The sequence below is a fragment of the Ostrea edulis genome, chromosome 2 (assembly GCF_947568905.1).
Source record: "Ostrea edulis chromosome 2, xbOstEdul1.1, whole genome shotgun sequence".
Lineage (NCBI taxonomy): Eukaryota > Metazoa > Mollusca > Bivalvia > Ostreida > Ostreidae > Ostrea > Ostrea edulis.
The window spans coordinates 18,775,204-18,799,129 of NC_079165.1; the positions used below are offsets into that span (position 1 = coordinate 18,775,204).

At 37.0% G+C, this 23,926-nt stretch overlaps 2 protein-coding genes across 3 annotated transcripts; one reads left to right on the top strand and one right to left on the bottom strand.

Annotated features, from left to right (window-relative positions):
- Positions 1-7,585: 7,585 nt before the first annotated feature.
- Positions 7,586-10,886, bottom strand: LOC125680258 (toll-like receptor 3). Of its 2 annotated transcripts, XM_048919711.2 has the most exons (3): positions 10,661-10,876; positions 10,212-10,334; positions 7,586-9,527 (listed from the first exon to the last, which is right to left on the bottom strand). In XM_048919711.2, the coding sequence occupies exons 2-3, from the start codon at positions 10,312-10,314 to the stop codon at positions 8,140-8,142; spliced, it is 1,491 nt and encodes a 496-aa protein (XP_048775668.2). In that variant the 5' UTR covers positions 10,315-10,334; positions 10,661-10,876; the 3' UTR covers positions 7,586-8,139. The 2 variants fall into 2 exon arrangements, with proteins under 2 accessions (XP_048775668.2, XP_056012253.1); XM_056156278.1 differs by having other exon boundaries at positions 7,586-10,334; positions 10,661-10,886.
- A 2,398-nt stretch (positions 10,887-13,284) lies between these two features.
- On the top strand, positions 13,285-14,976 carry LOC130052141 (collagen alpha-2(VI) chain-like). Its single transcript, XM_056156279.1, has 5 exons — positions 13,285-13,426; positions 13,532-14,059; positions 14,162-14,224; positions 14,575-14,682; positions 14,894-14,976. Exons 1-5 carry the CDS (start codon positions 13,345-13,347, stop codon positions 14,968-14,970), a joined length of 858 nt encoding a protein of 285 aa, XP_056012254.1. The 5' UTR covers positions 13,285-13,344; the 3' UTR covers positions 14,971-14,976.
- The last annotated feature ends 8,950 nt before the right edge of the window (positions 14,977-23,926 follow it).

A 23,926-nucleotide genomic window follows, 5' to 3' on the forward strand; every position in this document is an offset into this window, starting at 1 on the left:
CGTTGCTTGTTGGCGTGATGGCGTGTTGTGACTAACGTGCAGTCACGCTTTTGTAAATGGCCCTATCCGGACACCATACCTTTGTCTGTTCCCATGAATCTACTTATCAAAGAAAGGAAGAACGTGAAACGAACACTTCCGCCTACTGTTTACACGGAAACAACGTTCTATCTCGAAAAGGATGGATTGCTGTTTATTTACTGCAACTTACTCCTCCTAGACACCTGATCCCACCTTTGGTGTGTCCAGGGGTCCGTGTTTGTCCAACTCTCTATTTTGTATTCCTTAGAGGAGTTAGGAGATTGATCACTGTTCGTTATCTTCACCTTTCACCATACATGCATGTATTTACTAAGGTTGTCAATTTTCAATGTGTTCCAAGTTTTCATGAGTCATTCAAGCAAACACATACGAGTGGTTAGCTTATACTAACAGGAATGTTGAAGTATTTACAATTTTATTTCAGAATTCATGTAACTGCAATATGAATTTCAATTTGTGTATATATGCTCAACAACTAAATTGTAACAGATAATATATTTTAAGGTATTTTAGACATTTGATGATAAAAATCTTTTGATATCTTTATTATTTACGATATATTTAAAAAAAAAAAAAATACATCCTTTTCCTTTTGTAACATTCATAAATTCATCTCCCGCACTCGGAGCTCCTTGAGTGGTTGTTTGTGTGAAGCCCTTTCGAGAATATTTCACTCATATGGAGACGTCGCCGGTGAAGGGCTGCAAATTTTAAGCCTATGCTCGGCGCTTATGGCTATTGAACAGGGAGGGATCTTTATCGTGCCACATCTGCTGTGACACGGGGCCTTGGTTTTTGCGGTCTTATCCGAAGAACCACCCATTTAGTCACCCCCTACGACAAGCAAGGGGTACTGAGGACCTATTATAACCCGGATCCCTACAAGAGTGGGGTATTATAACATAAGTATTTTAAAGTGAATTGTTCAGTAAGGATATAGCTAATTTTTTAATTCAAGCACAGGAACCTGTAATTTTATTTGTAATAATGATTTAATATTAGGGGTCTGTAACATACCACCCCTAATACATGTACTATTTTTAATGGAAGTTTTGAGTAAAATTCGTTTCATTCATTGTGGGGTTTTAATTGGGGGTAGTATAGTGTAGACCTATGGCTCTTGGTTGAAGGGATATCTCTGTAAGTTAGAGATACATCTTTTTACTCTATGGAGAAATCTCTTTAACCAAAGGAGTTATTTCTTTAACTAAAAGCCAGAGAGATGTCTCTCAATATCTCTCTGGCGTAAAGAGATATTTCTCTATCAATGTAAAAAGAGATGTCTCTTTAAGTTAGAGATATATCTCTTTAAATTTTCAAAACGAGATATCTCTTTAACTTAGAGAGATATCTCTTTAAATCAAACAGATTTCACCCCGGTGATCATAATGACTTCTCCCTGTTACATCGCCATTGATATGATGTAACCGTATTTTTTAACAATCAAAATACTTCTAGTGTAAAAATGGCGGGGTAGTTGGGGTAACATTATCAAGTTGCCGAGAGGTTGTAAATGTAAATCCAGTCTAGTTCACATATTTTATCAATTTATTGTCTTTGTTTTTTGTTACCTGTATACACTTCACATGCGGTGAACGCAAAATCTTCGCTCGGGATAGCAGCCATTATGGTAAGATTTGCTTTGGTGGGCATCCGGTTTAGGTAGTATTCCTTAAGTATCCAAACTAATAAAACAAGAGATGTTTGTAAAACACATATGCCCTTCATGGTGCAAAATTGAAAAGGGTTATACACACACCTCATTTAATTGATAGTAGTATCATCAGTCCAAAATATTGAGCAGACAATATCTTCCTATGTCAAGAGTGAATTGACCATGTGACCTAAAAATCAATAGGGGTAATATACTCCTTATGCTGTACCAGTGTACCAAGTTTGGTGTCAATCAAAGCAAATAATTCTTAGAATATAGGAGACAATATATTACTATGTCCAGTTCAACTATTGATTTTTGACCTCAAAATCAATATGGGTCATCTTCTCCTGAAGATGTACCAGTGTACTAAGTTTGATGTCTGTCAAGCAAAAGGGTTATCAAGATATTGAGTGGACAGTATATTACTATGTCCAGTTTCACCCTTGACCTTTGACCATGTGACCTCAAATTCAATAGTAGTTATCTTCTCCTGAAGACGTACCAGTGTACTAAGTTTGATGTCTGTCAGGCAAAGCGTTCTCAAGATATTGAGCAGACAGTATATTCCACTGTCCAGTTTGACCCTTGATCTTTAAAAATGTGACCTCAAAATCAAGATGTACCAGTGTACCAAGTTTGATGTCTGTCAAGCAAAGGGTTCTCAAGATATTGAACGGACAGTATATTCCTATGTCCAGTGTGACCCTTGACCTTTGACCATGTGACCTCAAAAATCAATAGGGGTCATCTTCTCCTAAAGACGTATCAGTGTACCAAGTTTGATGTCTGTCAAGAAAAGGGTTCTCAAGATACTGAGCAGACAGTATATTCCCATGTCTAGTTTGACCCTTGACATTTGACCATGTGACCTCAAAATCAATAGGAGTCATCTTCTTCTGAAGATATACCAGTGTACTAAGTTTGATGTCTGTCAAGCAAAGGGTTCTCAAGATATTGAGCAGAGAGTATATTCCGATGTCCAGTTTGACCCTTGACTTTTGACCATGTGACCTCAAAATCAATAGGAGTCATCTTCTTCTGAAGATGTACTGGTGTACCAAGTTTGATGTATGTCAAGCAAAGGTTTCTCTAGACATTGAATGGTCAGTATAATCCTATGCCCAGTTTGACCCTTGACCTTTAACCTCAAAATCAATAGGGGTCATCTACTTCTTAGGATGTACCAGTGTGCCAAGTTTGATGTCTTTCAAGCAAAGGGTTCTCAATATATTGAGCGCACATTATATTCGTATGTCCAGAGTAGATTGACCCTTGACCTTTGGACCTGAAAAACAATAGGAGTCCTCTTCTACTCATAACCAACCCACATATGAAATATCATTATCATCAAGTGAATGGTTCTCAAGATATTGAGCGGACAACATGTGGTCTACCGACCGACCGACCGACCGACAGGTGCAAACCAATATGCCCCTCTTTTTTGAAGGGGGCATAAATATTGGAAAGAGGTGTCTCTTTCTCTTTGAAAGATATCTCTTTTTAGCCGAGTTGCAACGAAGTTGATCTCGGCTATTGGTTTGGTGATGCGGGTGGGTGGGTGGGCGGGCGTCAACAATTGATTTCCGGATGATAACTCGAAAAGTTTACAATCTAATCAAATGAAACTTTGATATATTGTTGGATACCAGGTAAGGAAGACCCCTATTAATTTTGGAGAAAAATGGTCAAAGGTCAAGGTCACAGTGACCGAAAATAGAATGAAAATTTCAGAAAAATTTGGTTTCCGGATGATAACTCGGAAAGTTTAAATCCGAATCAAACGATACTTAAAGATATTGTTATGTACCAGGTAAGAAAAACCCCTATTGATTTTGGAGAAAATAGGTCAAAGTCCAAGGTCACAGTGACCAAAATAGATTTAAAAAAAAAAAAATTGGTTTCAGGAGGATAACTCGATTTTTTTAAAATTTGAATCAAATGAAACTTGGATATATTGTTGGATACCAGCAAAGCAAGGCCCCTATTGATTTTGGAGGAAAGAGGTCAAAGGTCAAGGTCACAGTGACCGAAAATAGATTGAAAACTTCAGACAAATATGGTTTCTGGACAGAAACTCAAAAAGTTTAAAACTGAATCAAATGAAACTTGGTTATATTGTTGGATAGCAGGTTAGGAAGACCCCTATTGATTTTGGAGAAAAAAGGTCAAGGTCACAGTCCTGAAAAAAGATTGAAAATTTTAGAAATATCTGGATCTGCATGATAACTCTAAAAGTTTAAATCCGAATATTCACAATTATAACTATGCCACATCATTCCTGACTTTACAATGTATCCCATGCAACTCGGCTCATGCACCCCTTGGTGCAGATATTGATTTTTCAACAATTAAAGAGATATCTCTTATACTTGTGAGATATCTCTCGAGGAATTCTTAGAGAGATATCTCTTTAAGTGAAGGAGATATCTCTCAAAGTAAAATATTGATTGATTGATGTTTTTTTCGCCACACTCAACAATTTTTTAGTTATCTGTTGGCGCCCAGTTTTTATTGGTGGAAGAGAGAACCCAGATACAATGTACCTGGGAAGACCACCGACCTTCCGAAAGTAAACTGGGAAACTTTCTCACGAACCCGCGCCGACCAGAGGTGAGAGGCCGTGTGATTTTGAGCGCGATGCTCTAACCAACGTAAAAGAAATATTTCTTTAAGTGAAAGAGATATCTCTTAAAGTATAAGATGTATCTCTTTAAATGAAAGAGATATCTCTCAAAGTGAAAGAAATATCTCTCTATGTGTAAGAGATATCTCTTTGAGAGAGATATTTCTTAAAATTAAGGTATCTCTTTAATTTAAAGATATATCTCTTTAAAATAAGAGATATCTCTTTAATTTAAAGATATATCTTATTTTGCTAATAAATAGTAATAGGGAGTGTCATATAGACCCGTACTATCGTTATTAGGACAACATTACCGTTTCTAACTTTCAACGCTTTGAGTTTGTGTTCCCAACATTTCAATTCATGTGCAGCAACAGAGCAGCAACGAAATGTGTTGTGGGAGTATGTGATGTATGCAAGGGTTATGTACCGGTGCCCATGAACAGACTGGCCTATAATTATATGCATGAACAGACTGGCCTATAATTATATGCATGATTGGTTCTCACACGCGTCACATTCCCGCCACGACCTTCCTACTCGGACACTCTCTGCTAGTCCCTTGGACAGATCGTGATATCCAGACGTTATGTACGGGTAAGCCACTCTACCTTACCAGTGACCACTCGGACACTCTCAGCTAGGCCCTTGAACAGGACATATCGTATATTGCATACAGCGAAATATGTCATATACCTGTATATCAAGACATTGTGTACCAGTAAGCGTCTGTTCCATGTCTTAGTGTAAATATCTGTATATGTCTCATTGTGTACCAGTAAGCATCTGTTCCATGTACTACGTTTAAATATCTGTATATGTCTCATTGTGTACCAGTAAGCATCTGTTCCATGTACTTAGTTTAAATATCTGTATATGTCTCATTGTGGACCAGTAAGCATCTGTTCCATGTACTAAGTTTAAATATCTGTATATGTCTCATTGTGTACCAGTAAGCATCTGTTCCATGTACTTAGTGTAAATATCTGTATACGTCTCATTGTGTTGTTAATGAGTAAACTCTTCTGTTATACTTGGATTCCAGGGTTTTTTATGATTGTTAATTGATAAAGGAATACTAAGATACTCAAACGATTTCTAATCAAACACAAGGCTTGCGAAGTAGTTCAATGGGAGAAATACAATGGAAAGTAAATGTTTATATTTAAACAAAACAAAAACTTCAGAGAGCAAGATAGACTGTTCTAGAAATATGACTACTACGGTAGACTCAAGAATTGATTTGAGCTGCAAATTCTTCAATTTATCTTGGAAAAGCATTTACCAAGATTCAACACTCTACTGCACCATAGATCAAAACATCAGTAAATGGGTCTGACAGCAGTTTCATTCACATTACTAATATGATATCTACTTTCTCTATGATGAGATGATTTAAACAAATACGTAAGAGTGTCCGTGCCCATAGTTCGAGATGGTCTATCCCCAGATTTCCGAAACACCATGGGTTTGGCACTCAGTGACCCGGAGTCCAGGTTTGCAAAACCCCATTTTCCGGAATGATCCCAAGGTTCCAGAATGGAGTGGGCCGGAGTCGATGATTGTGGAGTGAATTTTTTATTAGGCTTCATGGATTGAATGCAAACCGTAAAATTCGTTCTAGATGCAAACCATAAATATCATTTCAGATGTAAACCGTAAATACCGTTTTAAATGCAAACGGCAAATACCGTTCTAAATGCTTTGCCGACTAGATAAAGTCAGATGTCACAAATATAATTTCAGAATATAATTGAAGATATCTTTAATTATTTGAAGATAATTATCACCACACAACGATTCATTTGAAGATCTCTCCGAAAAATTAATGAAATCTTTAATTCTAAAGTATTGAGTGCATTGATTAAACTATTGATAGCATTAATTATTCTGCTGAATTGATGCGCGCAATAATTGAATTGTTGCTCTCTTCAAATAAATTAATGATATCAACAACAGAATTTGTGTGCGTTACAATTGAATTGAAGAAAGCAATAATTCAATTAACGTGCGCATCAATTGAATTAATGAGATTAATTCAAATAATGCGTGCAATAATTCTTTTAGAGAGAGCATTCATCTCATTAGAGGTAACTTCAATTCAACATTTTTTCCATTGAATTAATGATCTCTTTAATTTACAGCGACATTTAATTTAGAGCTCTGTACAAATTATTTGATTTCTTTAATTCAATTGAAGATATCTTTGATTATAACAAATGTACTGTATAAGGAATTAACGGGCACGTCAATTCAATTGTGGATATGCTGGTTAGTTAATTATTCCCCCTTTCTCCCTATAGAATTATTATGCACATCAATTGAATTTGTGATATCATTAATTCAATTGAAGAGAGCAATAATTCAATTAGTGCGCGCATCAATTCAGCAAAAATAATTAAATGCTATCAATAAGTAAATTTATGCACACAATAATTCAGAATTGAAGACATCATTAATTATTTGAAGAGATCGTTACATGAAGTGGTGTGTGCATCAAATGAATTCGGTATATTAAAATATTCAAAGATATTTTCAGTTATTTGAGTTTATATGTTATTATTGGCGCTCCATGAGATCGTGCCTTGACCGCATTCGATCAAATGGTTAAAATATGTACTGATTGCTATTTTGCCAATTAACAGCACGGTATTCAGAAATGGGAGTCGTGGGTCTTTGGGATGAGACGTTTAAAATCCGAGCGACAGGCGTGTGCACAATTAAGAATCCTCCCTGCCTCAGCCATGACTGTCATACATAGGTCACAATTAGTGACACTTAACCTACAAATGGCTACGTCTCTACAGGAGTGAACAATTCTTCAGTGGGACAAGAAACAACATTCAAAACTTACAGTTGGTCACGTCTCAGTAGATGAACACAATACAAACGTTGCTAAATTCTTGGAATGATTTTGACTACGGATAACTCCGTTTACCTGATCAAGATATAGGGCTCACGGCGAGTGAGACCGGTCGACAGGGGATGTTTACTCCTCCTAGACACATGATCCCACTTCTGGTATACCCAGGCGTCCGTGTTTGCCCAACTCTCTATTTTGTATTGCATATAGGAGTTATGAGATTGATCACTGTTCGTTATCTTCACCTTTCATTAGACAAATGTTTATTAGGAGTGGATTTGTTAAAGGGGGATAATAGGATAGATATCTGGGGACTCCGGGGTTTTCTTTTTAGAGTATTTTTATTTGCTATTCTAGCTATAAATTATACATAATAAAATCAATAAATAACAACAATAACTAATTATTGATTTGTTTATCTTAATGCACTTGTCTATATATATAACGTTAAATCTTGTATACATTTGCTGTTGTACTAATTTTGGGTTTTCTATCTTCGGTGGGGGATGGGCTCTAAATCCGCTACAGAATAGAACATCTACATGTTATTTCATACACAATGTAAATTATATGTTGAAGCCATTTTTTTTCCATTCAAGGAAGAAAAAGAAAAAAATTTTCAATGCAGTTCAATAAATAAGCATTTCATCCTCAATTTGCTGAGAGCTTCCTTAGGAGAGAACCTATGCATTATTTTCTTTCCTTATTTTTTCATTATTTTCAATAAGCGACTCTCGCAATACTTTAACACAGATGAAATCTCTTCATCTCCATATGCACAAGCAAGCGGTTTAGGAATTAACATGAAATATTCCAGCTGTGTACACCAGCATGTTCCAAAGTTCAATAAATTAGTTCAATTCCAACAGTCAACTATTGGTTTCAATAGGATTTAGGTTCGAATGTCCAATAACAGTTGAACATGTACTTTTAAAGCTGCATCTTCCGGTATCATTATTGAATGTCACCAATCATATCATCAGCACTTTCTGTATGGTCGGATTGGAACTGTAATTTCCGTAATACTTTCCCCCAGAATAGATTCTGCCCCGTTTCGTCAGACTTTGACCATAGCGCGTAGTCATGTGTCGTCAGCAATGCCTTTAGAGTGTTCGACAAATACTTGTAGCTGATTTCGGTCAAAACTGCTACGATGATGTTATTTCTTTTCTCTTCCAAACATCTGTTGTACGAAAAATGCATTTGAAATTCACACCATTTACTTTTTGCAAAATGATTGGACAGAATTAAGAGAACTCGTCTGCTCTGGTTCATGTTGTCGACAATGTTATCGCAGTGTAACTTTCCGATTTCAAAATCTCGACACCTCACACAGAGACTGTAGCCCTTGTCTTCCAGATAGGGTACGGCAATCTTGAAAACAAAATTATTATCTTCGTCAGCGTAAACAATATATATGTCGTAATTGAAATCGGGATCATCTTTTATGATTTCGTATCCTCTCCTCCGTTGTTTCACTACGTATAACCAATGACGTATATGCCATCGCAGTTTATACACCACTACCAACACGAGAAGCACCGCCATGAGAACACTGCAGAATGTTATAATAGCAATTACCACTGCCGGGTTGATGGGACACAAGTCTTTTTCAGTAAGGTTAAACAATATTCTCGTACCCAGATCATCGTGCGCATTAGGCCTACATGTAATCTTGTCTACCGAGGATAACTTTTCTTTGTTGGAGTGCATCCATTTGTAAAACCACAGCGCATCATCACAGTTGCAGGAAAACTTGTTATGACTGACATCTAGTCCACCGCTACTGCTCATTCCATTCAGGAGTCTTTCTGGGAAATTCGAAGGCGTGATTTTTTCGATATTATTGTCCGATAAATCAAGAAAGCGTAATTTCGATTTATAACCGAAAACGGACTCACCATCCCACGACGCTTGCAGGAAGTTGTCTGACACGTCGAGTTTGAACAAATGAGGTAAATATTTCATAAACCCCCGTGGTAAATAGTCCAGATTCATATCTCTTATACCTAGCACTTGCAATTTTTTCAAAGGTTTCATCATTGAAATGAATTCATGTCCCTTTAGTTTAAGCTTGTTGGAGGTAATGTTCAACAATGTTAGATTTGGACAGTGTTTGAAATATTCGGGAGCAGGGTTGGTATGAGTGTTCTGAAACCAGAATCCATTGCCTGTGAAGAGCAGTTCTTTTAATGACGTACTTTCAAATGCCCTAGCTTCAATATGAAAGAGTTGCCCAGCAGACCTTTGAATATTGAGTCTTTTCAAAGATCTTAAAGATGTGAAGGTGTTATTGTAAAGTTTTCGTATCGCATGTCCATTCAAGTTTAAGTGGGTCAAATCTAGTAAACAATAAAAATATTCTCGTTTAAATTCAGTCAATTTATTATACTGAAAATGGAGCTTTTGTAAGTTTTTAAATGAATAATTACAAAAGTTTGGAAATGTTTTAAACCAATTCCCCCGTAAGAACAAATTTGTGACATTTTCTATGCCAGTGAAGTTGTAACTATTTTCTGATATTCCATTAAATGACACATCCAAGACTCTGAGCTGCCTCAAATCTGCAAACCAGGTGCCATTCAAACTGTGGAAATAGTTATAGGATAAGTCTATCTTATAAAGAGAATGCTTGAGTCCTTTAAAGTCAGGGGGTGTGTCCCAAACATTGTGAGAAAATCGGATATACTTAATGGTTTTAGTTACATTACACATCATTAGGGATATATTTTGTTTTGAAACCTTAGTTTCTCTACTGATCTCCAAATACCGCAGGCTTTGCAGTTCCGACAACGCATCCACGGAAATGTTCTCGATATTATTATCCCGTAGGGTTAGTTGCATCAGTGGGATATTTATCAGGTTGCCGAAGGTTTCTTTGGTGACGCTTACTAGTTGAAATCTTTGAATATGTACACTACTGGTGTTGTTCGGCATTTTTGGTATTTGTTGTGCTGGTGAGGTTCGATTTGTGTTCACACAAATTATTTTTACATATGCAGATTTGCCATAATGCGAACACTTACACATTTTTGGGATTGTTTTTTCAGCTTGAGTACATGGATTAGCGAGTATGCTGTCCTGCATCGCCAGCAGTATGAAAAATACACTCTGAGTAACTGGAATCATACTGACCAAATGTCAAAATTCTGAAAGAAGAGATGTATAACAAGTGAATACATATATATCATGATGAATTACAGAATATTTTGGGCGTTACCTTGTAAACAGAAATCTTCACAAAGTGAATGAAAGGCTTTGGATTTAGGTTATGTTAACCCATATACGGATAAATTATCTATCGTTTTGTTTTGAACAGGAAGTTATACATAAATATATATCGATCTTCATTCCATGTAGTGTACATATATTTGAGTTACACGGCTAAACATAGTTCTCGAGATGGAAGAGACATGCGAGACGAATTCACACATTACAAAGTACAGTACCTGTTAGTGCGCTATCCTATACTTACTAAAATTTGGTTCACACTTGTGTCTGCATCTACGTCCAAGTTTACTTTAACACAGAATCGTCCAATACTCTATCGTTTCCGGTATCGCTGTTCTTGTTTCAGGAAGTTAAATTTTTCAAGCGCAATAACAATATTACTCTTTTTCTAAACACGGAAGGAATTTACAAATGATAAAAAAAAAAAGATGTGAAAGATATCACAAGACTACAAATATAGATATTCAGGTGTGAAAAGGTGTTTTTTAAAAGCAGAAGTGCTAAATATAGACTTGCTCAAGTCTCTATGGGTTTTTTTATTATTAATTTATCATTTCATTCAAATTTTTCTGTTTCAGAAGTCTAAATATCTGCTCTCTACCATACTAAAATATCACCAAACATATCTATGTTTGGCATTATTAAAAAGTATTAAAGAGAGCAATGATTATTAAACATAGAGACTTGAGCAAATTTATGCTAAATACTGTGCGCAGCGATACATTTTAAATACTTCATAGAGAATCCCGACACGTGACAAACTTCTCTTCAAACCAATAAATGTCGAGCACTTGTTTGTATGTATGCATTAATCAATGTCGATGGTGAAGAGGACTCACCTTGGGTTGTGCGTTCGAGTCCTGTTTAACCTACTGTAACCTAATGTGTGTTCCGTTTCAGAACTCAAGTTTGGAAATATTTTTTTCTTTCTTGGAATCGAGCACCAATACCACAAAAGTTTATTGTTGCAGATTAATTTACGAAAAAGAAGTCAGATTTGCCCCATGCATTGGTTGTAATTGCGTTTATTCTATTAACAGAGGCTTCGATAAGACGTTCACCTGGCGTTCTGTCTACGACTCTTCTACACCCTGACACTCTTACACAGTGAATGTCAATATACTGTTATAAGCTAGAAAGAAAGTTCAGAAAATGTAAACATCTGCTACACTTCTATCTAGATTTTGGCTCATTCATTCACTGCATGTATGTTTTCTCTTTGATTTCCATTGAGTGCCAATTGCAACAACGAAGACGCATTTTGTTTCATTTTAGTGCCCTTCGTCCGCGTATGGATATATACATTCTACGAACTACTTTTTGAACAACTAACAACTAAACCGCTGCGTTACAGCAGTGTGTAGTACCATGTAAATCAACATGTAATTCAGTAAATAAAAATAGATATTCATTCAGTAAATAAAAACAGATATTCATTCAGTAAATAAAAACAGATATTCATTCCGTTATGATCGTTTATTTTATGTGTTTAGAGTTTGCCTTTCGTGGACTATTTCTCTTTACCATCGTTCAAATATGGAAATCATCACCAAATATGGAGACATGCCAAGGTCAGATAATTTTCAGCCGTTATGTGTAAATAGCTTACAAGGTCAATAATATAAATATTTTACATGCTTAAATCCATTTCTATTTAAAGAAAAAACACAGAAAAATATATATGATGAAATGTCTTTCTGTAGTTTGTTAAACAGGAGCAAACTTAAGATTTTTTTCCTGCAATGTTTGCGATTTCATGTACGTTTCCAGAAAAATGTATGTAGAATACAGTGTTCTGCTAAATGAATTAATGAAGGTATCCCTTCATGTAAGGATAAGTTAGTATTGGACAATTCAAGCGATTGCTTAAAAAAATTATACGATCGGGTTCTTGATCTATCATTTTATAAAGTTTATTCGAAACGCTCAATTTCCATGAATAAAAACATGGAGTGAGAGACAATGATAGACACCTAATTTCTAGTTTCATTACAGGGCATCTGTTATCTTTCCGGTCATTTGAGTGTCGTATAACAAACAAAATTCCCCATAGTTAAATGGTTGAGCAGCTGCCACTCACATGCACGACATTTTACTCATAGGCGCAAATTTTACACTTGCAAATTTTACTCTTACTGTGTTTATGTAATATTTGCGATGCGTTCACATGCACTAGCAAACTGTGTGTAAATCCGTACTAAGTTACCTATTCCAAGCAATATGGATGTATTTTGAGGACAAAAGAACGAGATGGATATATCCTTATTATGTAGCTATAGATTTTGTCATTTATTGTTCTAATACAATTTGCAGTTTGAAGTTACAGACACAGCAGAAGTTCACAACTCTTTCTAATACAGGACGATGTGAAATTTTAAAAGAAAATTATGCAATATTCTAGTGACAATTTCAATAATTTTGTCATGTGTGTAAATTTTGCCATGCGTTCACGGGACTAAATTTACTCATATGTAAAAGTGAATATGCACCTCGTCTGACTAGATACAGATTTCACACTAGGAATAAAACAAATGAGTAAAATACTTTACATATATGCAAATGCTTTCACATGACACAATATACTCCTGGTTGCAAATTTTGCACATATGCCCCAAAATGCACCCCGTGTGCAAACAGATGCATGTGAAAGGGTTTTTAGTAATTAAAAATTAGAACTAGTAAAAATATGGTTTTTACATTTTAGGTTCGAACTTGGTGATCGTTCATAACGTATTTTCCCACAGAATTTACTATTAGATAAGCTATCATGAAAATTAATTAATCCTTCAGTAGGTGTATGTGGACACATATTACAAACGGTATATACATACGACCTTTCTTATCAATATGACAAGTTACGAACAACCTGTTATCAAATGAGGCTAAGCAATCTTAGCCATTTTCTCATAAAAAATTCCAACGGACAAAATGGTCGTCTGTAGATCCTTGTTCATTTCTACTCTGGTCTATGCATTCCTGATGACATGCCACTCAAAAATTCCTACCACAGGTACGCTACGAACACTTTCATGCCGTTGTTTAGTTTGATTGCAAATTCACATTGTAAAACGTGACTAACCTGAAAATAAACGATGACGCTAGCGTTTCTTCTCAGGATGCAGACCTCTGGACGTTGTTTTTCTGGTCGATAGCAGTGGGAGTGAAACCAACGACTCGTTCAATGCCCAGATTGAATTCATGAAAGAAATCGTCAACAGCTCTGCTTCTTACAATAACAACACCAAGTTCGGTGCAGTTAGCTTTTCTAACGATGCTAGACTGGAATTCAAACTTAATTCATCAGAACAAGACATAATTAGAGCCATATCAAATATTTCGCACATTGGTAAATTTACTCACTTAGAGGAAGGATTTAACTTCGTAATTGATGCAATGTTCACAAAAAATGGTGGTGATCGCCCACATGCTGATAATGTGCTTTTAGTATTGACGGATGGCATATTTCACCCTGAAAATACAACGGAGCCAGTGGAGGAACTGCTCGGGAAAGGCGTTGAAATCATTCCCGTGCTTTTCACTGATGAAGTAACAGATAAATTGGCCAGCAATGCCAATAGCATTACACATACAAACACTACTTATACAAAAGACACATTTGATCCCAAGGAACTGTTCTGTAAAGGTAAGTGCGTGTACTGTGTTTGTGCATCTTTCTTACCTATCCATACTAGGCTACCAATGTAGATATTACGCTTCACTGATTAAAACTCATAATACACTACAGGTGTCTCCATGTTGCCAACAGCACCACCAAGATCAACGATTGCTTCGGCAACAACAGACCGAGGTAAAAACGAAAATGAGAATACAATGTAAGAAAGAATATTATCTATATTACAATTAAAGGAAGAACTTTTCAAGACAAGACAGAAAATGTTTTGGACCGACTTGAAATGCCTACCAGTTTTTTTTTTTCACGTAAGGCATCTACCGTAATCAGACATATAGTTGTGAAACTGAATGGACGAAGCTTTTCACTCAGAGCTTTCTGTCTTTTGATACACAACTTTCCTGTCTTTTTTATGTAAAACAGTTTCCTTGCACATTATAATATCCAATAAATATTCACCAAGCATAAAGCATCATGATACACGAGTCTTCTTCAGACCTGAATACTCCAATCTGCTTATTCTTCAGGGTGCAGAGACAATATTTCAATATGCCCGAGCTATGGTGCAGATATGTGCATTCGATTTAAATCTTGGGCGATGGTGCAGTGTCGCTGCTTCTGTAAATTCGATCAAGGTAATTTTTTCAACAGCTTCCAAGTCAGTAAGCGCAGGTTCAAAAATTCATAAACCAAAAGATCAAAAAGTTTAATCAATTCGTTTTGCTCCAGTTGACAAGAATTAGATGAAGACGAAAACAATACATGTTAATGTATTCATAAATGAATGAGGAATCGGTATTTTATCGAATTTTGATAAAATTAAGTACTATATCAATTCTCATTTAGATTCAGGGAGACTACCACTTACCATTCCAACGTATAGTACTAAAATCTGGGTCACCATCACGAATAAACATGGATGAAGTCTACTTTGTGTTGTTTTTTCTTTCCATTTTTAAACCGTTCTCGGTTTAACAGTTTCAGAATGGCCCAATAATCAAACTACTTGTGTACTCGGCTTCCTTGTCGAACAGATCGTAGCGCACCAGCGGGATGCTGAGACTGAATTTACTCCTGAGCGGCCACGTTTTGCTGTTTGCCCTATGTAAAAGATGATGGCTAAATGAGCGTTTTTAAAACGGGTGCGAAAATTTGGCTGTATATTCATGAGTAACAGGTAAATCTATGTAGGTGCATGATATACATAAGATAGCCTACCACATCTATATCAGTTTCACCTATTGACGAAAACTGACTGTGATGGACACGTCTATTGACTACATGTATTGCTTGTAGGAGTTATGAGATTGATCACTGTTCGTTATCTTCACCTTGCATGTAGCGTATGTCCAATGGATAAACAGTTCCCTGGTAAAAATATCGCTGACACAGCGAAGTATACACTGCTCCTGCTTGCAATGGAGCACCGATCTATATGATTGATTATATGTTGTTTAACGTCCCTCTCGAGAATGTTTCACTCATATGGAGACGTCACTACTGCCGGTGAAGGGCTGAAAAATGTAGACTTATGATTGGCGCTTACAGCCTTTAAGCAGGGAGGGATCTTTATCGTGCCACACCTGCTGTGACACGGGACCTCGGTTGTTACGGTCTCATCCGAAGGACCACCCCATTAGTCGCCTTTTACGACAAACAAGGGCTACTGAGGACCCATTCCAACCCAGATCACTACGGGACCCGATTTATATGAGTTATTGAATGAATATGCAGTACAGACTCTACACAAAAGGTGAAATGATATATTGTCCAGTGGGCAATCAGAGATGACCGCGAAGTTTATCTTTATATTAAGTAGTGTGGGATCTGTTCTAATGTCCAGTCCTCTTGTCGTCGAGATCAAATCTGGAGCTAAGATGAACATTCTTTGCGTCGTCTTAGTTTTATGTATAGGTTTACTGAAAAATTCCATTGGTGTGTTTCAAGGACATTCGGACTTCGCTGGTAAGAAATCCTGACGATGAATACAGATTATTAGGTGCGCTTGGTTAATAACTTATATGTGATAATCCTATTACGTCAAAACGATGCATATACTTAATGAAAGAAATGAGGTGAAATGTTGATTTCTGTCTTTATACCTTTAGAACTTATCTGGGCAAACCCGCCCGTTACAGAAGAATGAAAATAGCATCTGTTAAAAACAAAAATCACTCGATTATTCATTATTATACGTCCCGATTCTGGCTAATTCAAAAGTCATAATCAAGGTTATCATTTAAAAAAACCCCAAACAAACACGCAGAAAAACAGACCAAAAACATCGTCTCTTGATTACGATCTCGGGACGCATGAAAAACAGCGGTCAGAGATACAAATTTCACTTCACCTCATCAACATAGAAAACGTGGTCAAGAGACAAGATTTTTATAATGCTCCTGAGCGTATGATAATGATGTCATTGTAAACTATTGTCAAATAAACCACAACATATTTTTACGATTTTAACAAAATCGGGTTGGAATGTAAATGTATAGCTTTGGCCTTGACCTATCAGTCTTTATCTTGTTATCACAAAGTTTCGAACAAACGAAGAGTAAGAAAAGCTTGAACTTTCAATCTAGATATTGTATAGTTCAAAATTATAGCCATGACTAAAGTTGAGGTCAGACAAAGACAGAAAAAAAAGAGAGAGAGAAAAAAAAAATCACCAAGCCCTCGATCTTAAATCTTAGGCGCAGCAGTAAGAAATACAAAGACGCCGTTGCAATTTCACATTAAAATCACTCTATAATCACGATATTTCCAGATCCCTCCACATGCAGGGACAAGGTGTCGCAGTGCTATACCTATGATCCGATTATCTGCATAATATACAAGAGCTGGGCGGACATTCAATGTTCCTGCTTCTGCCAGTCTCGTCACGGTATGTGTTTTCTTTGCTGCATTAGAAGGTCTTCGGACGGTACCATTCCATGGTGACAAAACCCTAAGATGCTGATGGAAAAGAGTATGCATACATGTATAAGGATCTGCAGATTATTGAAAAGATTTTCACTTATTTGTTGTAGAACAAACTGTGCTACTGCTGCACCAATCACTCTGACAACTCTGACACAGCCATCTCAACATGTAACGAGTCCTCCAATTCATTCCATTTCCTGTTTCACATGTGAAGATTATCTAACTTTTCGATGTCAATCTTTTGCGACCGTATGTGACAACACTTGCATGATAAGATACGGGGATGGCAAACTGCTGTCCAAGTGCACATTAGTAAGTTCTCCATCAATTGCAGTCTGTTCTCAAGATACAAAACAAATAGGATATTGAATTAAGGCTTTATAATAACACAGCACATGATTTTTTGCTTGAAAACTTGTGGAAAGGGGTGCTTGATCATGGGGTCTCCACCAGATGATTTTCAAATATCAATTTCAGAACAAGTCTTGCTTTCATGAGAGAATAGTTTTTGTTTGATTTGCATATCAGTTTAAAATAAATACTCTTGAACTGGAGACTTAATAATGATTCACCATATGTTAAAATTACTGTACACTGTGCATACATGTGTATTCGGAACCTACAAGCAGTTGAAACTCAGTTGCTTGCATTCATTCATGGATACCTTTATAACTTAGGACCTGGAGTGCAGATCTGCTCAACAGAACGACTTTTTGCACTTTGGTAGTTCGACTCGCTGCTGTAAATCTAATAACTGCGTTAGCGAAACTCTACAACAGGTTATTCTAGGTAAGCATGCATGATAACAACTACGAAAATGTCCGAAGTTATCATTTTGTGAAATACCTTTAATGATTTTGTTTTCCAGTTCACCAGACGCAATCTGGGGGCGAGACAACTTATCCCGTGACGACAACAGCAACAATGTCTTCTGCCACGGTGACAACTTCTCCAAAAGTTCAGAGTTCAATAACATCTGCAACAACACACCCGATGACTCATCAACATGTATCAACACCAAAATCAACACATCTTGTAACGTCAAAACAGAATTCATCAACGTTGTCTCAAAACAATACGATACAACAAACAATGGCGACATCATTGCAGAAGTCAGCGGCAACAGCTCCCGTGGCGTACCCTGTAGTACCAAAAGCAACTCCTCGTTGGTCCTTTGTCACTCTTCCTGTTGGAAGACGACGATAACTAATAAACATTAAACTGTAACCAATTTATCTCACCAATTACGAAGAAAGTTATTGAATAGGTAAATATTTCCAGTAACATGCAAGGTGAAGATAACGAACAGTGATCAATCTCATAACTCCTACAAGCAATACAAAATAGATAGTTGGGCAAACACGGACCCCTGGACACACACGAGGTGGAATCAGGTGCCTAGGAGGAGTAAGCATCCCCTGTTGACCGGTCACACCCGCCGTGAGCCCCATATCCTGATCAGGTAAACGGAGTTATCCGCAGTCAAAATCAGTGTGCCAAGAACGGCTTAACAATCGGTATGAAACACGTCAGACTACATTTGACCCAATGCGAGGTTGTATATGGTACTTTGATCTTCTAATGGCTTATCAAAATGTAACCTCAAAAGGATAATAGGCAAAGACATTTGAATGCCATCTGAACCAAAGCTCTGAGAAATACATTAAGGAGTAACTACATTGACATAATGGCTGATTTCCTTTTTAAACATGAATGAAAATATGAAAAACAACAATATTTGTATATTCCTTTTAAATATAATCGCTCGGGTACTTGTAGCTCAGTCGGTTAACATGTTGATTGCTTAAAAGACAAAAAATACCCTGTCGATCTGCAGATCGCAGGTTCGAGTCCAGCAATTTTTTTTCTTTTTCAGATTACTTTCTTCTAAAACTGGTTTTTTGATTAATAAAGTATTTGAAAGTTTTCATTGTACACATCCTCCACTTTTCATCCATATGAAAAGTGAAGATAACGAACAGTGATCAATCTCACAACTCCTATTAGCAATACAAAAAAGAGAGTTGGGCAAACATGGAACCCTGGACACACCAGAGGTGCGATCAGATGCCTAGTAGGAGTAAGCATCCCCTGTCGACCGTTCACACCCGCCGTGAGCCCTATATCTTGATCAGGTAAACGACGTTATCCGTAGTCAAAATCAGTGTGCTAAGAGCGGCCTAACAATCGGTATGAAACAATATTGGTCCAGTCCTGTATTCTGAATCGCAGATGTCGTCTGCACCACGATACGATGACGTTGAAGCAGTATTGGGGCGCACTGCTGGACGTCTCGGTCTGATGTTGTGCTCGCGCAGACGATTACGCACAGTTTTTGGATTGATTGGTCGAAGTCCAGGAATGCTACGATCAGTCAAACTTGCTGTCTGGAAACGATTTCTCAGGTGCACAAGTCTAATGTGGTTGTCCTGTCGACGCGATGTCACACGTGGACCACCAGAACGTGGTCGATCCCGAGTGTTACCACATTGTTGGAAACGTCTCCATAATGACTGGATGGTGTTCCGATGAACTCCAGAGTGTCTTGCTACGATATTTTGTGCCATTCCAGATTGAAGCATCCCAACAGCACGATTACGTTGGTTTTCGCTTAGTTGTGGCATGAGAGAAGGGTAAATTTTGTCAAAACTAAAGTGCTTTCTTTAACGAATAGTGTCCAAACAAACCTTTTACACTTCTTACTCCAAACAGTATTGGCCAGTAAAACTCGTGCGTACGAACACTTCAATAAACAATATGTGTTCAGTCCGTGCATCTGAGTCGGGTACTATCCGATATTGTTTAAAAACATCACCTTTATCGATTGTTTAGATTTTATAAATATAAACAAATATAGAAAAATGTAGTTTCTTTTTTCCCCTAGTATATATTGAAATCAAGATTATGGCAAGCCCTTTTACTATTTATTCGAAAAACAAGATATCTCTTTAAATTATAGAGATATCTCTTATTTCAAAGAGATATCTCTTTTACTTTTAGAAATATCTCTCACACTTAAAGAGATGTCTTTTACTTTTAGAGATATCTCTTACACTTAAGTGATATCTCTTTCACTTAGAGAGATATCTTGTTCACTTTGAGAGGTACTTCTTATACTTAAGAGATATCTCTTATACTTTAAGAGATATCTCTTTCACTTAAAGAGATATCTCTTTCACTTTGAGAGATATCTCCTTCATTTAAAGCGATATCTCTCTTAGAATTCCGAGAGAGATATCTCTCAAAGTATAAGAGATATCTCTTTAATCGTTGAAAGAGATATCTCTCAAAGAAAAAGAGATATCTCTTTCCAATATTTTTTACTAGTTTGAATACTTAATGAATTCTTCCTAAAACCGTAAGCCCGGCAAAGCAAATTTTACCATGATGGCTGCAATTCCGGGCGAAGATTTTGCGTTTACCGCATGTGAAGTGTATACAGGTAACAAAAACACAAAACAAAACAAAGACAATCAATTGATAAAATATGTGAGCTAGACTAGATGTACATTTACAGCTATACTGAATTATGTTTCCCCAACCATCTCTTTAACCTTTTCCACCATTTTTACACTAGAAGTATTTTGATTGGTTAAAAAATTGGTATATCTCTCTTATTTAAAGAGATATCTTAGTTTACGAATAAATAGTAAAGGGTTTTGCCATACAAGATACATAAATGCATGATGAACAGACATAATTTTAAACAGAACGAACGAACTCGTAAACAATCGTCGGGTGACGCCCTATGAATAATTACGTCACAGATTTTTGTAATGTATGTAAATCAACCTACACAAGAGTTTTAATCCTTCGCAACAGGCGTGCACTGGACTGGAGGATGCATCCATGCTTTTAGGGACCACCATCTTGATGTATAGTCAGCAGATTTACCGCCCTCCCTAAATGCCCAACGACAACACAATTCTTTCCAATCTTGTATCACTAGTAGGGGCGGATCAAGGTCGGATTGAAGTTGGAAGCAGCTCAACTTCACGAGACGGGGGTTTGGGGGCCGCCTTTAGCAAATTTATGGTCCCCCTCAACCAGAGAGCTATTTCCCTTGTCGGAGGCCTCGTCGCCTCGGGAAATAGCTTTTTTGTCAAAGGAAACCCGAAAAATCCATTCAAAAACTGTTATACCGAAACAACTTTTTAGAATTGATTTATTCTTCTGTCATGGAGAAATATCTTGCGATCAATTCCTGGAAGGCTCCTGAGCATTTTGATTGTTTAAAAATATTGATGAGGGAGTTGTCCGTGTTTTCCAGGGGAAAGTCCTGAGGAAATGGTGCATTTTCTGAGAAATCGACAGTTTTATTGTATTGCTATTACATAGAAAATAACCAGTAGAAATATGATGAAGAGGCCCATGGGCCACATCATTCACCTGAGTCACCTTGGCCCATATTTAAAGATTTTCCCTATATATTCGCATGTAAAACTTTGATCCCTATTGTGGCCCCAACCTGCTCCCGAGGGCCATGATATATACAAACTTAAATCTGCACGGTCAGGAAGCTTTTCATGTAAATGTAAACTTCTCTGGTCCAGTAATTCTGGAGAAGATTTTTAATGATTTTCCGTATACAATTGTATGTAAAACTTTGATCCCCTATTGTGGCCCCACCCTACCCCTGGGGGCCAAGATTTTAACAAACTTAAATCTGCACTATGTCAGGAAGCTTTCATGTAAATGTAAACTTTTCTGGCCCAGTGGTTCTTGAAATTTTCCCTATATAATTGTATGTAAAATTTTGATCCTCTATTGTGGCCCCATCCTACCCCAGGAGTCATTATTTTAATAATATAATGTCAGGAAACTTTCATGTAAATTTGCACTTTCCTAGCCCATGCAATGGTTCTTGAGAAGATTTTTAAATGTTTTCCCTATATATTTGTATGCAATACTTCGATACCCTATTGTAGCCCTACCCCAGGGGTCATGATTTTAACAAACTTGAATCTGCACTATGTAAGGCAAATTTCATGTAAATTTCAAAAGTTCAAAAGGGGCATAGCTCTCAGAAAAATTATTGAATCAGAATTTCCTGGAAATGTGCACATCTACACAGTGTGTCCTTATTAACTACAAAGTTTCATGAAATTCTGTTGAGCGGTCTCAGAGGAGTTGCGCTGACAAAAGAGGGACCGAAGGACTGGTCAAAAACATTATACCCTTCACAACTTCGTTGCTTGGGGTATAAATATAGGCACAACAGTGATGAATTATAAGATTCCAATTTCAAGGACAAAAATTCCTCAAGGTTATGCAATGTCCATGGATTTAGATGTTTGTCAGACATCGAACCAAGCATAATTAGAAAATAAAAGGTCTGCGAGTGCAACTTCTGTACGAATTTGTCCTGTTGTCCTAATTTCTGATCTTCACATTAGCCCAAAACCAAATTCTGATGGAAGCCTGATCTCGCATCCAAAAACTATTATAAATGTTGCCAATCTGATTAAAAGCAGCTCCTTGATCCACTCCTTTAAAAAAAAAAAGAATTGTCACGAGGTAGTGACCCTATAAAATCAAAGTACTTAAAGTACTCGTGGGAGTTGAACATTGTGGAAATTCAGTTAGAACAGATAGCACTGGAAGGGTAGGGGGATAAATGACTGAATATTATCATGATTTTAGATACAAATCAATTGTTGTTGTTTTTCAAAGCGTTACAACAACAAACATGGATAATGGAAGGCCCATGGGCCACAACGCTCCTCGAGTAACTGAAGTCGTGTTGTTGTTTTCTAGAATTTCAACCCTTTATATTCTCATGAAAAATGTGACCACATATTATGGCCCAAACATTCAAATCAATATGGTTTTCAATGCCTTGCAGTTATGAAGAAGTTTTTCCCCTGTATATATACATTCAAGTTTAATCCTAGTTGTAGCTAATTCTAAGGATTCATTACTTGAAAAGGTAGTCCAATATGCTAAACTGTCACCTGAGTATACTACAGTCCTGTAGAGGATCAATGGAATGGTAAATAATTGTATAATAACTCAAAATAAATGAAATGCAAAAAAATTAAAAATTGTCCGGCATCGGAAATGCACAAGCCGAGTTGCGCAAGGAATGGACATAGAGGGAACCGGCAGAAAAGTTTGCAAGAATTATCAAGCAGGGAGCAAAATTTTGCGTACATAAATTTCAGCCGACTTAAATCCTTTCTGACCTTGACCTTTAACCCTTGACCAAAATCAATAGGCTTCTTTGTCTCATCAAGGGCGATAATCCATCTAAGTTTAATTGAGATCCCATAATTTGTTAAAAAATCATAGTGCAGAAAACAAAATTTTCTCCAAATTTCAGTCTATTGATAGCCACTGTGACTTTGACCTTTGACCTTGTGACCCCAGAATCGATAGGCTTCTTGTCTTACTTAATCGATCTAAGTTTGATTGGGATCCTATAATTCGTTCAAGAGCTATGGTGTGGAAAACAAAATTTTCTCCAAATTTCAGTCTATTTATATCCAGTGACCTTGACCTTTGACCTAGTGACCCCAGAATCGATAGGCTTCCTGGTCTTACTGAGGGTGACAATCCATCTAAGTTTGATTGAGATCGTATGATTCGTTCAAGAGCTATGGTGCGGAAAACAAAATTTTCTCCAAATTTCAGTCTATTTATAGCCACTGTGACCTTGACCTTTGACCTAGTGACCCCAGAATCGATAGGCTTCCTCATCTTACTGAGGGTGACAATCCATCTAAGTTTGAATGAGATCCTATAATTCGCTCAAGAGCTATGGTGCGGAAATGAAATGTTGATGCGTGCCCGCCTGCCCGCCCAAAGGCACTTCATCAGATCATGACCCGAGTTCGACTTCATCGCAACTCCCCTAAAAATGAAACACTAGTCAAATAATGTTATTTATTGCCAAGGTATTTGGGATATTATACTGTGGCTCAAACAGGGGGTGAATGAACCTGACAGAATGGG